At 35.4% G+C, this 21,027-nt stretch overlaps 2 protein-coding genes across 3 annotated transcripts; one reads left to right on the top strand and one right to left on the bottom strand.

Moving 5' to 3' along the window:
- The first annotated feature begins 12,027 nt into the window (after window positions 1-12,027).
- On the top strand, window positions 12,028-14,743 carry LOC107621890 (AP2-like ethylene-responsive transcription factor BBM2). 2 transcript variants are annotated; one of them, XM_088484092.1, is made up of 7 exons: window positions 12,028-12,541; window positions 12,682-12,764; window positions 13,017-13,105; window positions 13,206-13,279; window positions 13,366-13,416; window positions 13,506-13,582; window positions 13,817-14,743. In XM_088484092.1, the coding sequence occupies exons 1-7, from the start codon at window positions 12,207-12,209 to the stop codon at window positions 14,311-14,313; spliced, it is 1,206 nt and encodes a 401-aa protein (XP_088340218.1). In that variant the 5' UTR covers window positions 12,028-12,206; the 3' UTR covers window positions 14,314-14,743. The 2 variants fall into 2 exon arrangements, with proteins under 2 accessions (XP_088340218.1, XP_088340215.1); XM_088484089.1 differs by having other exon boundaries at window positions 12,227-12,541; window positions 12,682-12,770.
- LOC107623515 (uncharacterized) lies at window positions 13,682-18,446 on the bottom strand. Its single transcript, XM_016325825.3, has 2 exons — window positions 16,232-18,446; window positions 13,682-14,629 (listed from the first exon to the last, which is right to left on the bottom strand). Exon 1 carries the CDS (start codon window positions 18,322-18,324, stop codon window positions 16,309-16,311), a length of 2,016 nt encoding a protein of 671 aa, XP_016181311.3. The 5' UTR covers window positions 18,325-18,446; the 3' UTR covers window positions 13,682-14,629; window positions 16,232-16,308.
- Window positions 18,447-21,027: the final 2,581 nt, after the last annotated feature.

Genomic DNA, 21,027 nt, shown 5'->3' with positions numbered 1-21,027 from the left:
TGAGTGCAGAATAGGATTTTTTGATATGTTTATAGCACTCATATTATCACAAAATAAGGGTATACTATTGATTTTTAATTTGTAATCTTCTAATTGTGTTTTTAACCAAATTAATTGAGAGCAACAAGCAGATGCGGAAATGTATTCTGCTTCAGCTGTGGATAAAGCCACTGTGGCTTGCTTCTTGCTTGACCACATGTTGAGTGAGCTTCCAAAGAAGCAACACATGCCGGAAGTGCTTCGTCTATCCACTCTATCTCCCGCATAATCTGCATCACAAAATCCTACTACACAAAAATTATCAGATTTAGGATACCATAACCCATAATTACAAGTTCCCTTAATGTATCTAATGATGCGTTTAACAGCCGTAAGATGGGATTCTTTCGGGTGAGATTGAAATCTTTAGCAAACACCCACACTTTAAACAATATCCGGTCTAGAGGAGGTAAGGTACATGAGTGAACCTATCATTCCTCTATACCTTGTTTCATCCACATCTTGGCCATCATCATCCTTTTCAAGTTTTGCATTAGGATGCATTGGTATACCCATTGATTTGGAATTTTCTAGGCCAAACTTTTTGATAAGTTCTTTTACATACTTTCCTTGGTGAATAAAAGTACCACTAGGAGTTTGTTTGATTTGGAGGCCAAGAAAGAAGGTTAGTTCTCCCATTAAACTCATTTCAAACTCACTAGTCATAAGTTTTCCAAACTCTTCACACAAGGATACATTGGCCGATCCAAATACAATGTCATCAACATAAACTTGAACAAGGAGTATATCATCATTAGATGCTTTAATAAACAAAGTAGTGTCGGTGGTACCCCTTTGAAAATGATTTTCCAACAAGAAGGCACTAAGCCTTTTATACCAAGCTCTTGGAGCTTGTCTAAGACCATAAAGAGCCTTAGTTAATTTGAAAACATGATTTGGAAACTTTTTATCCTCAAAACCAGGGGGTTGTGCCACATACACTTCTCTATCAATAAAGCCATTAAGGAAATCACATTTAACATCCATTTGAAACATTTTGAAACCCTTATGGGCAGCATAGGCAAGAAGCAACCTAATTGCTTCCATTCTAGCTACCGGAGCAAAATACTCATCAAAATCTATTCCCTCTTCTTGATCGTAACCTTGGGCCACTAATCTAGCCTTGTTACGAACAACTTGTCCATCCTCACCAAGTTTATTTTTAAACACCCACTTAGTACCCGTAACTTTCTTACCATCCAGATGAGGTACTAGTGTCCAAACCTCATTCTTGTCGAATTGAGCAAGCTATTCTTGCATTACCTTGACCCAAGATGGATCTTCAAGAGCTTGTTTGACATTGTTGGGGCTCCACTTGAGACAAGAAGGCAAAGTTGCTTGGTTCGGATTGCCTTTTAGTGGAGGATCTTGTTGTTACTCCTTGAGAGGGATCACCAATTATGAAGTCATGAGGATAACCCCTCATAGACTTCCATTCTCTAGGCTTCCAAAGTGGTGTTGAGCTTTGATGAGTTTCTGGTGGTATCACTGTTTCAGTTTCTCGTGTCTGCTCAGGAGATAAAACGGAAATATCTCCTTCAATCTGACGAGACAAAACTAAACTAGCAGATTCTTCGTTTTGAACAGATTTGGGATTTTCTTTATTTGTTCGAGCCTCTTCACCATTTGAATCATTATCTATCACAGCACTGGGAATTAAGTTAGAATCACAAAAAGTATCATGTATGGATTTCTCTATAGTTCTATGTTCATTGAGATAAACTCTATAGGCCTTGCTTGTGGTGGAATATCCAACAAACATTCCTTCATAAGATTTTGGATCAAATTTTCCAAGGTTTTCTTTATTATTAAGTACAAAGTATTTGCATCCAAAAACATGAAAGTACTTGAGATTTGGCGGGGTTCCTTTCCATAGCTCATAAGGGGTTTTCTTCAACCCTTTTCTAATGATTGTCCTATTCAAAATGTAACAAGCCGTATTCACAGCTTCAGCCCATAAAAATTTAGGAATCTCATTCTCACAAAGCATAGCCCTAGTCATCTCTTGAAGGCTCCTATTCTTTCTTTCAACCACCCCATTTTGTTGGGGGGTTCTAGGGCATGAAAAGTTATGAGAAATTTCTAAGTCATCACAGAATTTTTCAAAGTCTTGATTTTCAAATTCTCTTCCGTGATCACTTCTCAAATGAGCAATTTTTAAATCTTTTTCATTTTGAATTTTCTTGTAAAGAGTTGAGAAAGCATGAAATGCATCATTTTTATGATCAAGGAAAAGTACCCAACCAAATCTAGAGTAATCATCTACTACCACAAGACCATAGTGTTTACCTCCTAAACTTTGAGTTCTTGTTGGTCCAAAAAGATCAATATGTAACATCTCTAATGACCTTTTGGTTGAGATTCCATCTTTAGGTTTAAAAGAGGATTTTACTTGTTTGCCCAATTGGCAAGCATCACAAGTAAGATCCTTATCAAATTTGATGTTTGGAATTCCTCTAACCAGATTTTTCTTAACTAGCTTAGAAATTTGGTACATGCTTGCATGACCCAACTTTCTATGCCATAGCCATTTTTCAGATTCAAGGGATGTAAAGCATGTTACATTTTGTTCTTTTAGGTCCTCAAGAGTCAATCCATACACATTATAGCATCTTTTAGCTTCAAATAAAATATCCCCAGTTTTCTCACAAACAACTAAACAAACAAACTTCCTAAAAATAACCTCAAAGCCTAAATCACACAGTTGACTAACACTAAGTAAATTATGTTTCAAGTCATTCACAGGAAGAACATCATTTATACAAGAAGAAAAGTTTTTACCAACTTTCCCAACAGCCACTATTTTTCCTTTCGCATCATCACCAAAGGTGACAAGTCCTCCATCATATTCATCAAGCTTTATGAAGAAGGTTGTCTTTCCGGTCATATGCCTAGAGCATCCGCTGTCCATATACCACATGTTTTCTTTTCGTTTGGATGCTAGGCACACCTACAAAATAAGCTCAAGTGACCTTAGGTATCCAAATTTTCTTGGATCCTTTCACGTTAAACCATCTCTTATGCCCTAAGCCATTATAATCAAAGACAACTTTACAAACTTTATCACCAATCATTCTTTCACCAAAAAAATATTGAATCGAAAAGTGTCCATTTCGATTGCATAGTCTACAAAATCTTTGAGTTGCTGTTTTGTTAAAGTAGGTGGGATCTTGAAATCTTGTATCATTAGAAGATGAAGCAATGTTTTCAAAATGATCTTTTTCTGCAGATTTATAAAACCCCAACCCAGCTTTATCGTAAAGAGGTTTTTGACTAGCCAAGATTTGATTAAGATTTTCAGAACTTTGAGTGAACTTGGCCAAGTCTTCCTTAAGTCTTTTAATCTCTTTAAGCAACTCTTCATTTCTTTTAAAACAATCTACATATGCAAGAACGGAATGATTACTTTCACAGCTCTTAATTTGGGCTCTTAACTGCTTATTTTCTTCAACAAGATCACAAGCAGTTTCGGCCTCTCTCACTTTCTCTTTAAGAAAACTGTTTTCAGCTTTAAGAATAGTGATTTGTTGTTCAAGATCTTGATTTTTCAACAGAAAGCATCTTATTTTTTCAGAAAGGTGGTCTATCATAAGATGAAGATCTTCAGTGTTAGGGTTGTGAAAGACTACCTGATCTATGTGATCTGCCATGAGACATGGTTGTGACTTGGTCTCGGTTTCTTCATCATCATCATCTGAGTCATTTTCCAAGTCTTCCCATGAAGCCATCAGTCCCTTCTTCTTTCCTCTTTTCGGCTTCTCCTCCTTCTTTAACTTGGGACAATCAAATTTGAAATGTCCCATTTCCTTGCAGTTGTAACAGGTTACTTTGCTAAGGTCTTTCTTCACTTTTCTTGAGTTGCTGCCTTTGCCTTTGAGCTTCATCATTTTCCTGAATTTTTTGGCAAATAACACAAATTCATGTTCAGAGAAGTTATCACTGGATTCATCATCCAGAGGGTTAGTCATAAAAGAAAAAGCAATTCCTTTCTTTTTTGAATCTTTTTTCAAATAGGTGTTTTCAAAAGCAAGAAGATTTCCTCTCAAATCATCACAAGTCATGGAGTCTAAGCTACTGCTCTCAGAAATAATTAAAGCTTTTGTTTCCCACTCTTTTGTGAGACATCTCAGCACTCTCCTCACAAGCACAGAATCAGGATATGTAATTTTCAGAGCATCTAAGCCAACAATGATGATGTTGAATCGTTCAAACAGCTCATCCATAGACTCTCCTTCCTTCATTGCAAACATTTCATACTCTCTGTTCAACATATCTGTCCGAGTCTTCTTTACAATGGTGGTTCCATCATGAGTGATTTACAATTTATCCCAGATTTCCTTTGCCGTTGTGCATCGTGATACCCGTCGGTACTCCTCGAAGCTGATAGCACAGTTGAGCAGGTTTATTGCCTTGGCATTTAACTCCACCTTCTTCCTATCTTCCTCGGTCCAGCTTGCTTCTGGTTTGAGAGAGACTATTCCTTCAGCACTTGTGTTAGTTGGAAATTTAGGGCCTTCCAAGATGATTTTCCAAAGTCTGTAGTCTACTGCCTACACAAATATCTTCATTCTCTCTTTCCAATAGGTATAGTTTTTCCCATTGAAAAGAGACGGTCTGTTGCTTGACTGCCCTTCTGTAAGATTGTAGGACACCAGATTAGAGCCACTGCTTTCTACCATTTGGATCTTTTCTCCAAGCTGCAAAGCTTGATCTCTTTGAGACTAAGCTCTGATACCAATTGATGGTTTCAGTGGCTAAGAGAAGGGGGGTTGAATCTTAGCCCCCTTTTTGCTTAGTAACACTTGCTGGCCTTAGAGATAACTTCAGGAGACTTTTTTATTTTTGTCTCGTCCCTAGCCACGAGACTTTTATTTTTATTTCGTCACTTGGCACGAGACTTTTCTTTTTGTCTCGTCACTTGGCATGAGATATTTTTTCAGTTTGAGTTCCTGTGCAATAGAAACAAAATTGGAGTAGAGAAGAGAGAAAATTACACCCAGATATATCCTGGTTCAGCTGCTAAGTGCAGTGCAGCCTACATCCAGTCTCCATCAAAACCATGATGAAATTTCACTATAATCTTCTTGATTACAGACTGTAAAGTGCTAACCCAACTTACAAGGGGATTCCCACAGAATCATGAAATACAACATAGATGAACAAAGGAACTCTAAGGACATCTATGGCTTTTTCTTTTAATTTTTCACTCTCTGCCTTTTTCTGCTCTATGGCTTTTTCATACAAACCTCACTGTTTGCATTTTTCCATGAGACTCAAGACATGACAAAATTAAACAGAAAAATACTAAACAGAATACATTAAAGGAGAAGAAAATCTGTAAGCTTAGGTAGCTCTGAGAATCCTGTGCCTTGCACTCTCACTGCTTACTTCTAACTCCTTGCTCCAAACCGTGGCTGTTCACTCTTTTTATAGAAGAGAGAAGCCTCCACACTTGAAGCCAAAACCCAAGCCAACTTCTTCTTCCTTCAAGAAACAGATCCGGTTCGGCCATACAGAGAGAGAAGAGATAACTATGCAATAACCAACATGCAATTACCTCTAGTCCTTCCTTGGTCATCACTCTTCATCAATCCGAGCTCTCCATCCTTGGCTTGCTCTCCAAGATGGATTTCTGGCCCTTGTTGCTTCATGATGATGATGACTTCATCTGCTTCAATCTCTGCCTCTACCATCACTTCGCCACTCTATCTACTTCCTGTGGTGGTTGAGCAGAATCAAAGACAAGTCACGCCTCCAGGAGTCTCTTCCTTCTTGGCCGAATCTTCTTCCTTCTTTTTGAGCATGAAGAGCTCGAGATTACCTCACCAAATCTAACTATATTTGGTGAAAATCTCATCCACAACACACTTTTATTTTGTTATGTTTTCTTGCCATCATTGTGATGGTCTTGTAGAGTGTTCTTCCTTCACTTCGGTAGCTCCATTTTGCTTTCATAGTTTCTTGGACAATAACCGAAGCAGAGAAAGAAATGAGAGAAAAGAAAGTATGAAGAAAAGCAATCAAATGTATCTGAGTAAATTAATTAAAGTGAATTACTTTTACTTCCCTTAGGTGGAGTAGCGTGTAGCAATGCTAATCCCCATCATGTCAACTTGTCAAATTCTCTCTCATAGTTCCCATGCAATAAATGGAAATTGAATGAATTTTGGAATCCATCACATGTTTGAATTCTTGGATCTGATGGAAGCAATTTTGCTTTCTTTCTTCTTTAGTTTCGGATCATGCATGAGGAACTTTCATCAAATATAAAATTGGGGTTGGTTGCAACAATATTTAATCTGGCCCAATAATAACATTTGCTTTCCTGATAAAACTTTTTCGGATCATGCATTGAGCAAATAGGAAAGCATGTTTAACTTGGACTTGTAACCATAATGGATTACTTTGACCCAAGTAACATAATGATTAATTCAGCCATATTCATCATATATTTTTGTATCAAACCAAAGGCTGAATATTTTTTATGTAATTGGGCTTGCATCAGAATTTTTATTTTCGGCCCAATATTAAAAACCTGCAACAAAATTATTAATCAATATATATTAAATGAGAATCAAATTAATAATTTTGTAATTAATTTCTTTTAATAATGTTTATTCATCACAAATATTAATTTAGAGTTTTCCAAACTCATCATGTTTATTACCACAAATACGCATATAATTTGGCCAAGTACAGAACTTCCTTGGAACTGATCCGTACTCGTATAAACTACGTACACATAAATTTAACTTATTTAGTGCGACTTACCAAATATTCTCAACAAATATCTTTGGATCGACTCATTGTTCACATAAAAACTTAAAAAATGTACCTATTTATTACTGTATATATTTTCTACTAATTGACCAAACACTAACCTTTTTTTTTAGTCGATTAATAGTTGCATAATTAAATAAAAAATCTTAGTTTTATTTCTTGAATTGAGCTAACCCGAGAAGTTCCTTTAATTTATTTTCATTCCTTCTAAAAAATTAATAATTATAGACCACCAAACTGAATATTGAGAATATAAACATGAGTGATACAACTGAATTTTGAATCTATGTTTTGAATTAATTTGACTTTTGTTTTTCCAAAAATGAAAAAACTGATTGAATTATATTGGATATGGGTTGGATGTAAAACGTATCTAGTTCAATTTTTTTTATTTCTTACGGTATCTCTCAACCCGACAAGTCAAGAACTAATTTGTCGTGATCTGAACTTTATTTAAAAATTTACTACTAGCCAATAGGTTGCTGCATGCACAAGGCGGAATTCAAACTCCCAACACTTAGTTAAGCAGACTAGTGAACTAACAACTACTAAATAGGATTATATTTATTTTTACATTTATAACATATTTACAATCTTTTTAAGTTTTAATGAAAGAAAGAAATGGAGGTAGCGGTGTGGTAATGGTGACGATAATAAAAAAGAAAGATGAGAAAAAAAAAGAGACGGAAGAGAATAAGTAGCAGCATCAGGATGGGATGAGGAGTAAGAAAAAGAAGAAAAATGCTTGATGTGAAAAACGGATATAATAACTTAGTTGAAATTGGATAAGTATTTTGCTTGGTTGTAGAGTTTTACTCTTTTAATATATATAATATATAATAAAACTCTACAACCAAGCAAAATAGCTAACCGAGTACTGCACGTGTTTTTCTTTTTCTTCTTCTTCTCATTTTATTCTTTCGTTATTATCATCGTGGTCGTCACCACTGTAACACCCTACCATCTCTATTTTCATGACTCGTTTAGGAATAACCAATTCGTGGGGCGGTTGCAATATCACAGGAGGTACTACGCCGAATTCGAGTATTTGGAGTTATGAAGGTGTGGCTGGGGCACATATTGTGTTTTCGGGCTTGTGTTTTTTGGCTGCTATCTGGCATTGGGTCTATTGGGATCTAGAAATCTTTTGTGATGAACGTAAAGGCAAACTCTCTTTGGATTTGCCAAAATAAGCGTAAAACTCTGTGTGGTAGGGTGTTACAACCACCACCTCCTCCTCTTCCTCCCCATTCTTCTTCTCCTTCTTCTTTTTTCATTTGATTTTTTTTTGTTCCTTTTCTTCTTCTTCCTCCATCACCATCATCAACATTTTCATCATCGTTATCGCTATTGCTATCCTTATCGTTATCGTCGTCTTCTTCTTCTACGTAAATAACACTGTTCATTTTTCTTTGAATGTTTACACTTGTTCTACTTAATTTTGCTACGTTATCTACTCATTTTTTCACTTATTTTTTTTTCTATCAAAATTTGTAAATCTGCAACTCAAGTCTTCATGAAATAAATTTTTAGTTCCATCACAGCATTTAGTTGAAAAATTCGGTATTAGAGTGAAGACATTTCGATGTTATTCTTTATAAATTTGTGTTGTTTTATATATCTGATATGTCATTTTCTTCTTATACATAAATGTCACTGTTCATTCTCTTTTGAATTTTTGCACTTGTTATACTTAAGTTCGCTGCATTATCTATAGATTTTTTCACTTATTCTCTTTTCTATAAAAATTTGTGAATCTGCAACTCAAGTCTTCATAAAATAATTTCTTAGTTCTATCACATTATTTAGTTGAAAATTTTGATACTAGAGTGAAAATATTTCTATGCTATTTTTTAGATTTTTATATGTTATTTTATATATGAGATAAACATTCAATCCATTGAATGTGTAATATCTTTTAAAAAAGATTTAATATTTTTTGTGTCGTGTTACTGAATTTCTGGTGTTAATTTTAAGTAATTTCGGTGCTATCTTGTTTCATTTAATAGACTCAATGTGATATTTTAGTATGCAATTTATTTTTGGGAGCCACTTAGATAAAGACGCTTAAAACGTCTTTTTTTAAAGATGTTTTTAAATTTTAAGTAATTAAAATTCAATACATATAATTAATTAAACTACGTTATTTTTAGGATAAGTATTGTTTTGGTCCCTAACGTTGAAGGTCAAAATCAAAACCGTCCCCAACGTAATTTTTTATTTAGAATCATCCTTAACGTTTTTTTCGTATTAAAATCGTCCTTTTTAATAAAATTTTTTATTTTATTACTAAATTACTCCTATCTTTAAAAAATTATAAAATTAAAAAAAAAAAAAGACTCGAGGGAGAGGGGAGAAAGGAAAGGGGAAAGGGCGCGCGGGGGGAGGGAGGGGAGGAAAAGGGGAAAGGGAGGGGGAAGGGGGAAGGGGAAGGGAGGAGCGCCAGGGAGGGGAGGAGGTTGCTGCCATAGTCGCCGCCAGAACCGCGAACAGAGGAATACGTCGCCGCCGTTCATGCATGCTTTTGCCACCGTGGAGTGCGTCACCGGGAAGGGGAGCCCGACCCGAGGAGGGCGGCGCGCAAAGGAGAGAGAAAGGGATCTGAGGCTGAGCTAGGTTCCTACCACCGCCGATCTGCCCAGCCGCCGTCGCTCCGTCGCCCACGAGCTGCCGGTGGTTCTGCTTCGGCTTCTGTATCTGCTTCTTCTTTTGCTTTGGCTTCTGCATCTGCATCTACATTTGCATCCGCTTCTTCTTCTGCATTTGTATTTTCTTTTGCATCTGTATCTGCATCTACTTCTTCTGCTTTGGCTTCTACATCTGCATCTGCATCTGCTTCTTCTTCTGCATCTGCTTTGATTCTGCTTTTGATTCTGCTTCTGATTCTGATTTTGTGTGTTGATTTTGTTGTTGAATTTGATATTGTTGATTCTGAATTTGATTTTGTTGAATTGGGTACTCGTTGAATTTGATGTTGTTTCTGCTTCTGAATTTGATTCTGATTTTGATTATTAGTATTTGATGGGAGTAAGGGAGGTGGTGGTGGTGGAGTAAGGGAGGTGCTGATAGTGATAAAGGGTATTTTTGTTCGTAAAAAGTTAAAAGGACGATTTTAATACGGAAAAAAAATGTTAAGGATGATTCAAAATAAAAAATTACATTGGGAACGGTTTTGATTTTGACCCTCAACGTTAGGGACCAAAACAATACTTTTGACCAAAAAATCGATAAACTATACCTTGAACCGGTCTAAATTAATATTTTTTATAAAAAATAATTACAATATTTCTATTATAAAAAATGACTAATATATATATATATATATATATATATATATATATATTAAGAACTCTAAATTCTAACCTTTTTCTTTTCTTTATGTCGTTATAGAGTTAGAATTTAAGATTTTTAAAATAAAAAAATATATAATAAAAATATTTTAGTCATTTTTTATAATAAGGTTATTGTAGTCATTTTTTATAAAAAAAAAAAATATTAATTTAAATCGGTTCAAGGTTTGGTTTATCGATTTTTTTACCAAATCAATTTGTCTGATCTAATTTTAACAAAAATAATATAGTTTAATCAATTATATGTATTAAATTTTAGTTAATAACAAACATCTTTACAAAAAGACGTTTTAAGCATATTTATCGGAGTGTCTCCCTTTATTTTTACATTATGTATCATTGTATTTAAATTTCGGTGTCACTTTAAATAAATTCCGGTGCTATTTTTATTTTTGGCAAGAATTCAATCTAATTAGTGTGAACCTATATTCATTCAACTAAATATAATTACAATACATTATAGATATGTTCATTCAAATCTAGTATGAGAAGCAATACTCTTAAAAAAGAGTAAGAACAACAAAAAAGAAAGAAGAATAATAAGAAGTAAAAAAATACGGTATTATGAAAAAAAATTGTGTTTTCAGTGTCAAAATTAAAAATTTTGTATTATTATTAAGAATTTTTTATACTATTTTTTTAATAAATTTTATACAATTTAAACTTCTATGTCTTCTTTCTCATCTTTTATTTCTTCTTTTTTTCATTTTTTATTTTATTTTTTATATAATTATTTTTGTTTATTTTTTAAAGAAGAATAAAATTAAGGAAAAAAAAACTATAATAACACATGAGGATGAAGAAATAAAAATAAAATGTAGTACTAATAGAAGAAAAAGGAGAAAATAAAAATAATGCACGAAAAAAGTAAAAACATGAAGGAAAAAAGTGTAATTTTATGCTTACGTTGTGTGAGTAATTTTGTTAGATTTAGACTAATTTAATTAAATTTAATTATTAAAAAAAATAAATTATAACAAGACTAAAAAATTTAGATGTGTGATAGGACGCTATGATATATATCAGTGATATAATAAAAGAAAAGGTTTAGTTTTATACCTCTTTTAATTTGGATAAAACGGTAAGAGTAACACGTACATTAATCAAAATAAAATTGACTAAATATAGTTGATGAAAAGGAATAGAAAAAACATGGTTTAGATAAGCTCTTTGGACTACATATTACTTCTTTTTAATATAAATAAAAGTTTAGATGTTCAGCTAGTGTTAAATGCAGTAACAATAACAGAAAAAAACATTAAACTCACAATCTTTTACGATATACTCTGAGTCTTTATTATTATTATTTTGTATTTATGGAGCTCAACTTAAATATGCTCACAATAATAAAATGATACTAAAATACAAGGCCTACCATTAACTTGTATTCTTATTGAAATTGTTATTAAACAATTGATTGTGAACACAACCCATACAGCACTCCCAAAGCGTACAAGTGTTTCTGTCTTTCTGATAATAGGTAACCCCGTACAGTTATTTATTTATTTCTAAACCAAAAATGAAATGGAACTTCGAAATTATTTGTAATTTATAATTGGTAAATAAAATGGACACCAAGCTTAAGAAGCCACTTTCTACACGCACATGAGATTGTTTTGAAATTCATAAATAATATATACACTAATAATCAGTCACCAAATCAATCATCATATATTTATATTTTTTTTATGTATATATAACATAATTGTTTAAAATTATAACATCATTTTAATCTTATAGCAACAAATAATTACGACCGGAATATTTATCATTAAATTCGGTAACTAATTCCTTGTTAGTTTGTAGGCATCTTGACAACATTTAGTTAAAGGAGGACAAACCTCTTCCCTTCAGCCACACTCTAGCGTTTTTATAGCAACAAAGATGAAACAAATTCAGAACTCTCTGACTTCGGTTGGCAAAAGAGGCTAAAATAAGTTCATCCTCTAGTTGCCATGTAATTATCGCTCCCCTTGTTTTTAACTACAAAAGAACAAAAAACATAGTAAGGCCAAAAACAAATGTGCCTACATAAGAATGCATACCCTACTCACACACACACACACCCCAAGTGAAGTTGCAATTGAGAAGGAAAAGGTAAAGGCTCAGAAAATAACAAAAGAAATGGAAATGATGACAAAGAAAGAAGAGAACATGAAGAGGAGTTGGATGTCAATGCCACAAAGTGAGTTCCAAGTAGCAGCAAGGGGTAACAAGAGGAGAAGGAGAGAGCTTACTGCAGTTGCACTAACAAATGAAGAAAACCAAAGTAAGGAACAAACATTGCAGCCACACCAACAGCAACAGAAGGTTGATCAAAATTCCACTACCAACACTACAAAGAGAAGTTCAAGATTCAGGGGTGTCAGCAGGTCCTAAATACTGAACTTATCCCCTGTTCTATATGCTAATATTTAGTTCCAACTTCCAAGTCATGTTAAGGACCAACTTGACTTGTTCTTTTTCCTCCCTCTCTTTGGCTAATCCATTTTGTACCTATGAATTAAAACAGACATAGATGGACAGGTCGATACGAGGCTCACTTATGGGACAAGCTCTCTTGGAACATAACACAAAGGAAGAAAGGGAAGCAAGGTATTGGCAGCTTCTTATTTTTTTTTTCCGGTTTATTGTCAATTGTTTTGTTAGTTAGGAAAGAATTTGTTTATTCTTCTGACATAATTTTTCCTTTCACAATCCTCAAACATTGTCTTTGGAACTTGGATTGGGATTGACTATTTTGACTACAGTTTACCTTGGTAAGTAGCTTAGTACACAAGCCAAGATTTTACTTTGGTAACTGTTATTCAATAATGAAAAGGCAAATAATCTTCCATATTATCACAGGGGCATATGATGAAGAAGAATCTGCTGCTAGAGCATATGATTTAGCTGCACTTAAGTACTGGGGAACATCAACTTTCACCAATTTTCCGGTATGGTGATAGATATTCCCTATTAAGTGATAGACTATTTTAGCTTAAGCTTAAATGCAAATTATTTATGACCTAATGATCCTCATACTTCTTCCTACAGATATCAGATTATGAGAAAGAGATTGAGATAATGCAAACTATGACAAAAGAAGAGTACTTGGCTACTCTAAGGAGGTAAGATAGATAGAATTCACAAGATCGGTTTAGAAGAATTACCAAGATCACTTCACTCATATTTTCACTCTCTTTTTAACTTGCAGAAAGAGCAGTGGCTTTTCAAGAGGTGTATCAAAGTATAGGGGTGTTGCAAGGTGATACTCCAAATGAAAATATGAACATCATGAGTTCTGGATTGCAATAGATGAATGTGAATCACTAATACTTGGTTAGTATATTGCAGGCACCACCACAATGGTAGATGGGAAGCACGGATCGGAAGAGTTTTTGGAAACAAATATCTCTACCTAGGCACCTACAGTAAGTTAAACTGCTAGACCCCATAAGAGCTCTACAAAACTAGACTGAAACTCTTCGTGCACACACACACAAGCAGTAGTTAACCCAACTTAACTTGGATTAGTTGAAATTTAGTGGATTTTAGATACTGATAATTGTGTTAAAACAAAATTGCATATCTATTGACTTTCATTCACAACTTCTCTAGACATGTCGTTGACCAAAATCTATGAATCTTCCACTGTCCTGCAACAGGCACCCAAGAAGAAGCTGCTCGTGCTTATGACATAGCAGCCATCGAGTATAGAGGGATCCATGCTGTAACCAACTTTGATTTGAGTTCTTACATACGGTGGTTAAAGCCTTCAGGGGGGAACATCTCAGAATTAAAACAGGAATCAGAGGTAACGCCAGAGTCTCAGACAGTGGTATCTCAAACTCATTCACCAATAGAGGGGTCTAAATCCTTGGCCGTTCATACATTTAGTCCAGATTATCTCGATTTACCTCAAAATCATGAAATCTTTGAAAACAAAACATTCCAATTCTCCAGCAATAAGTCATCTTCTCCAACCGCACTCAGCCTCCTCCTCCGATCATCGATATTTAGAGAATTGGTTGAAAAGAATTTGAACATGTGTGGAGATGAAACTGATGGGGAAGACAAAAAGGATCAACGCCCACAGATAACTAGTGATGATGAGTTGGGTGGGATCTTTTACGATGGAATTAGCAATCTCCCTTATCTGTGATCTCACCAAAGAAAGAAATGAAAGAAAATGAGAGACATCCAATCCATTTCTTTGAACATGGAGAGATTCCAAAAGAAGAGTCATCCCTTGAAGGCAGAGTGCACAACTGCTAGAGACTAAAGGTTACTACTACAAATCAGAAGCATATCTGAGTTGCGATTGAATTTGAATTTCTGCAAATGTGTAAATGTGAATTATTTACAGATTTGGACTAGACAATAATGTTAACCATAGTTGTTAAAATAAGCAGCTTGATTGCCCCAGACTATGCACATGGAAGCCATAGTTGACACGGTCTAGCTTGACCACAAAGCACCTGGTGCTCATCCAAATAGCTTAGTCATATTATTTAGAGCAAATAAGTTAAGAATTCATGTATTAAATATATGAAACTTGTAACACATACAATGCTAATTATTTTGTTTTAAAATTTATTGCTGTGGTACTTTGCTAATCATTCTACATTCACAGGCATATTTACAAGAAGATAGTTTGTTGTAACTCCTACTGTCAAATGTTTGAACAACCAGCCACTTTTTATAATAAAAAAGGGGAAGGGGGGAGATAGAGTATGTTGTTTATAATGAGGAATAAAATCATATTCAAAGTTTCAAATGTTCAAAAGTGGGAAAAAAAGTTGCTTCTTATTCTTAAGCAACTGCAAGTCAAACTTGACCTTAACTAATGCATAAATAACGAGATAAGTTCCTGTTTAGTTAATGAAAAACAACTGCCTAAACCTGCAGGCTGCAGTAGCTGAACATGGATGGTGTGTCCAAGGGGTTGATTAGATAATGAAAAACCATGACATAGACAATCATATGCTTACTTTGTCTCTGTTGGTCACTTTTCATTCAACTTTCTTTTGACAACTAAATATTAGGTATATCCCTAAGGTTACAGTTTTTTTTATTTCACATAAAAAATTGAAGGAGTTGCTAAGTTGTTTGGGCGATCTTCATTGGTCCAAAATGACAGGTTCAACAGGAAAGGCAGAAGGGCACACTAACCAGGATTCTTTAGAAACTAGAGATCAATTCTCTATAATGGTTTTAATTGCAACTACCCATTCAATAGATAACAGAGAAAAAGGCCACTATTTCTAACCTACATCATTAAAACAATGGTAACATCCTACAGTATTTTATATGATATAAAGTAATGATGAGCTAATGTCATAATTCTAGAAAGGTAAACCCAAAAAAACAAACTGATCACAGAGAATGAGCAGACTGATGAAAACACCAGTTTATCCGGAGTAAAAAAATTCAAGCAAAATCTAAGAGTGAAAAGTAACTGGCATCCCTAAAATTGGGAGAATAAATTGAGAAAACAAATTGCAAGATATATAACCTTTTGTATGGATCGGAAGAGTTCAAGTTACTTTGGACATTATATATATATCCTATGACTTGGGACTTACTCTCTGCACTTTAAAAATTGAAGTGGTTAATAAGTCATTGGGAAAGCAAGGCAGAAGGCACCCCCGGATACAATTTGTTCTTATCTAAAATTCAACTCAGTATAAGGGTTATAAGGATTTTAATGGATGTTACATGGAATACTTCTTCATGCTTTATTAATAACATAAGCAAATGCCAGCCCTCTTTGACTATCTTCTAGATATTTTTCTTTATACTTTTCAATCCCAATTTTAGTATTGCTCTTAAGCACTGCAGATTCAATTCTAGGATTTCTAACCTACATCAGTAAAACAGTCATAACATCCTACAATCGAATAACTTTGGTTATATTGATGTGCCATATAGTAATGATGAGATAATACTACAATGCTGAAAAGGTAAGATATACCCCAGAAAACAGACGGATAACAGAGAATGAACAAAGTGATGAAAACACAGGTTGATCTGAAGTCAATACTTTAAGCAAAATCTAAATGCTAAATCCATCAGCATACCTCTTCTACAATGATACATCTGTTGGGTTTTGTTAAAATCTTACAGACTTTCTGTCCTCATGTGATGGCATCAAAATTTAAAATTGCTTTCTTTTGTTTCTGAAAAGCTTATCTCGTTTCGCATAAACATAAGAGAGGAAAAGGAAAGCCACTGCCGAGAATGAAACTGAAGCCCAGGGAAATGAAGGGTCCTTAAAGCACACAAGGGATGCCTCAATCTCCTGAGAAGCATGATAAACAATTGAGTGAATGGCATACAGATCATGATCGGAAGACCTCGAGTAGTACAAAGCCATCTCGAAATCCAAATGCGACAGCGCAGACACAGCCTTGTTCAGCTTGTGCTTGAAAAGGTTCCACCTCTGAACAAACTCAACATGTTGCTTCCCCTTGAGCAGATTCCTGTCTCCCCCATGTGTTTCAATGGACTGAAGGACATCTATAGCGCTTGATATGCTGTAATTCATTGTCGTCAACAGAATATTCCTCCGCGCTGCATCTTTCTGCACAAAGGACAGAGACGACAGCTCAGAGAATGGCCCAAACGGTGTCTGCCCTATGCTCCAAGTATAATCCACCAGGGTACTGTTGTGCCTTGGGCTCCAAGAAAGATGTGTTGGTGAAACTCCCCACATGCTCTGCAGGATCGATCCAACCAGCGGCCTCACGAGCTCTCTCGTTTGTGTAAACACATGCCGACCATTACAGCTATAATCACTCACAGTCTGCGTATTCCTGGTCCGAACCGCAATTACCATATCCTTAAAAGCAACACTCTGATGATACCTATCCAACAACAGAAGCGAATTGTAGTCCAAATCAAACACATACACCGGCACAATCCTACCAAAATCCTCCTCCGGCATGCCGGCAGACTTCCTAATCTCGTCAGCTGAATCAGATAGAATCTGATGCAGCCTCTTAGAGTCCAAGTACTCACTCACAATCAATGTATAATTATCAAACAAGAACCTAGAAGTATACGAATTCATCGACCGCGAAATTGCAAACGAACAAACAGCACACTCAGTGTACTTAACCTCATACGACTTAAAGGTCAATGACTGAGAACCCAACAAAAGCCCATTCTCACCAACCTCATCCTTGAAAACCTTCTCAATCGCGCTCCATTCCAATCCACGAGGGTCCTTCTCCCCTGAATAAATATGCACAAACTGCACAACCAGCGAATTCTCGAAGGGAACCGGAATCCTCAGCGAAGGCACCATAAAAACCTGATATGCACTCCACACCAACGAGGCAAGGTCGGCGGCAAATGCCTTCTGGGACTTGGGGCGGCCATGGGCGGCAGCGAGCGGGTGAAACTCGCCACGGGGGATGACACCGTCGCCGGATATTGCAGGGCCGTAATCGAAGGGGCCGGCACCTAAGTCGATCCAGACATAACGCTCCTTAGCAGTCCAAACGCTGCCGAGGCATTTAGTGACAGCCGGGGACGAGTCACCGGAGCCTTCGTTGAAGCTATAAGCATAGGGTTTGGGGCGAGACAAATTGATGAGGTAGATGTAGACGCCTTGGACGGGCTTGAGGGAGTGGTAATCGCGCTTGATGATTTCATCGATGGGGGAGTAAGGGATTGGGGTGAGGGAGGAGCGGAGAGGGGAGGGGGTGGAGTTAATGAGGGAGGAGAGGGCTTGGGAGAGGGATTGGGAGAGAGAGGAGGGAGAGTGGGAGAGGTGGAGGTGGAGAGAGTGGGAGAGGGAGAGAGGGTGGGGTTGGGAGGGGAAGGGGGAGATGAGGTGGAAGTGGTGGGAGGGGGAGGAGGCGGCGGAGAGGAAGGAGGAGAGGAGGGAGGGGGTGTCGGAGGGGAAGTCGCCGACCAGGCGGAGGGAGAGGGAGAGAGGGAGGGGGAGAGACAGGAGGGAGGAGATTAGGGTTGGGATGTGGGGGTTTGGGTGAGAGTGGGAGAGGGATGATTTGATCGTGGATGGGAGGATGAGGAAGGTGTCGTTCGTGGCTTCTCGGTCGATGCGGTATTGCTGGGATAGGAATGAGTCTAGCCCTATGATTGGGGCGCCGCCGCTGCTCGTGGTGGTTGTTAGGAGGACGACGAGGAAGAGGAGAGTGGACATTGTGACTTATGAGTGATGATGCGGCGGCGGAGTGGGCTTATGGGTCTCAGCTCCGAACCATTTGGCAAGTTGTAGTGCCTGAGTGAACTCATCAGTCAACTATGCTTGAAATGAAAATCCATTGGTAGGGACTGAAAATCAACTACCGTTAAATTTTTACTTTTTTTTTTTTAACGAAATAACAATTAAATTAGTTCTACATTTTTTAAATGAAAATCCATAATTTGACGGTGCACTTAGCTGGCAAAGGAATTTTGAAACAAAACATGTTTTTTAAATTTTTTTAATAATTACTAAATAATTTTTATCTAATTTTAATTACAAATTAATTTTATATATTTTATTAAATCATAAAAATTATTTTTTATTTTATAAATTATTATTTTATCATTAATCTATTATGTTTATTAACAATTAAAAACAAAAATAATAACGAATTAGATCTTTCATTGATCGTAATAAATTTTTTGACAATCCCAATCGATTAAAAGATTATATTTGATCCGTGACGTTCGTTCAGGACTGTGAAATCGTGTTTCTTTGAAAATCAATCGATTGGATTATCAAAACAATCGATTGAATTTCAGGTTTTCCATAACTCAATCGAACAGGTTGTTATCACAAAACAATCGATTGAAAATTGTAAGGACATGGTTTTCGCAAAAATTAATCGATTGGTCATATTACCCAATCGATTGAACGATGACTAAAATGTGGGTTTTTAATAATTCAATCGATTGCTTATACTACCCAATCGATTGAATGCTTCAAAACAACCTGAAGTCTCACAATTCAATCGATTGGTTGTGCTACCCAATTGATTGAAGTGTGTACCACGCTTATTTCAATTTTGTTATCGTTTTTATAAATTATTATCTTATTATTCATCTATCTTATCTTTAAAATTCTATCTTCAATTTTTAAGGTTTTATTTTGATTTAAATACTCTAATCTTTTTTTTTTTTTAAATGAATGTGAAAAAGTAGCACTCCGGTCTCTATAACCATTCTATGTATGAAAAGAGGAGATTAATACTAGCCTCAATTTTTTTCCATTAATATCAAGTTCCAACTAGTTATCAAAGCACTGCAATACTCCACAGTTTAGGAACAAAATGTGTATCAGCATAGCTATTAATCTCCTCTTTTCATACATAGAACGGTTATAGAGACCAGAGTACTACTCTTTCACATTCATTTGAAGAAAAGATAAGATTAGAGTATCTAAATCAAAATAAAACCTTAAAAATTGAAGATAGAATTTTAAAGATAAGATAGATGAATAATAAGATAATAATTTATAAAAACGATAACAAAATTGAAATAGGCGTAGTACACACTTCAATCGATTGGGTAGCACAACCAATCGATTGAATTCGGCAAATTCATATTGTTTTGATGAATTCAATTAATTGGGTAACAAAATTGTGAGATCTCAAGTTGTTTTGAAGCATTCAATCGATTGGGTAGTATAAACAATCGATTGAATTATAAAAACTCACATTTTAGTCATCGTTCAATCGATTGGGCAATATGACCAATCGATTGATTTTTGCGAAAACCATGCTGCCTTACAATTTTTAATCGATTGTTTTGCGATAATAACCTGTAGTCCAATCGATTAAGTTATGGAAAACTTGAAATTCAATCGATTGTTTTGATAATCCAATCGATTGATTTTTAAAGAAACACGATTTCACAGTCCTGGACGAACATCACGGATCAAATATAATCTTTTAATCGATTGGAATAGCCAAAAAGTTTATTACGATTAATGGAAGATCTAATTCGTTATTGTTTTATTTTTTATTGTTAATAAACATAATAGATTAATGATAAAATAATAATTTATAAAATAAAAAATTGTTTTTATGATTAAATAAAATATATGGGGTTAATTTATAATTAAAATTAGATAAAAACTATTTAGCAATTATTAAAAGAACTTAAAAAATATATTTTGTTCTGGAACCATTTAATGGTCTAAACGTTCTGAGACCATCAAATCCAGTGCCCACTTAGCTAAAGAATATAACTCAACACATGAGGATAGATGGAACTTGGTCTTCTAATTCGGATATCCTTTAGCAGGAGGCATTGAACTTCTATAAAAAAAACTCTTTTGCGTAACTAACCCGATGGAGGTGGACTGTTTGGGAGATTTTTTTAGTACTACTCTTAACAAAAAAAAAGCTTGTGAGAACCTTACTAAATTAATGTCGATGTTGGAAGTCAAATTAGCAATGGACAGCATGAGTCTTTTCAAAACCCTTGGACGACAGATTCTAAGCATTCTTTTTTAGAGAATATTGGAATATAGTGGGTCAAGATGTGTAAGGTCTAGTTCATAGGGTGTTTCAAGGTGACACGATTAATTCAATTATGCTTGAAATCCTTATTGTGCTTATTCCTAAGGTTGAAACCCCTAGCTGAATGAAGGATTTTTAATCAATCTTTGTAACGTCATTTATAAGATAGTAACTAAGGTGCTAGTAAGTCGTTTGAGACCTTACTTATCTAATATTATTAGTCCGAATTAGAGAGGCTTCATTCCTGGGAGAGGAGCTCCGGACAACATCATTGTGGCGCAAAAAGTGCTCCATTTCTTGAAGAAAACGTAGTCGATAAAGGGCGCTATTGCTTTTAAGATCGATCTAGAAAAGGCATATGATCGGATAGACTGAAAGTTTTTAAACTACACCTT

Source organism: Arachis ipaensis, chromosome B10 (assembly GCF_059453495.1).
Source record: "Arachis ipaensis isolate K30076 ecotype BB chromosome B10, ASM5945349v1, whole genome shotgun sequence".
Taxonomy (NCBI): domain Eukaryota; kingdom Viridiplantae; phylum Streptophyta; class Magnoliopsida; order Fabales; family Fabaceae; genus Arachis; species Arachis ipaensis.
Note: the sequence above shows the minus strand (reverse complement) of the source record. Positions and strands in the feature narration are given on the sequence as shown.

Bases quoted from the DNA above. Each gene is read 5' to 3' on its own strand.
- LOC107621890 (XM_088484092.1), top strand. From the start codon at position 12,207: ATGCATACCCTACTCACACACACACACACCCCAAGTGAAGTTGCAATT. The intron at 12,542-12,681 runs GTCCTAAATACT...GAATTAAAACAG, and splicing joins AGATTCAGGGGTGTCAGCAG to ACATAGATGGACAGGTCGAT. The intron at 13,583-13,816 runs GTAAGTTAAACT...GTCCTGCAACAG, and splicing joins TCTCTACCTAGGCACCTACA to GCACCCAAGAAGAAGCTGCT.
- LOC107623515 (XM_016325825.3), bottom strand. From the start codon at position 18,324: ATGTCCACTCTCCTCTTCCTCGTCGTCCTCCTAACAACCACCACGAGC.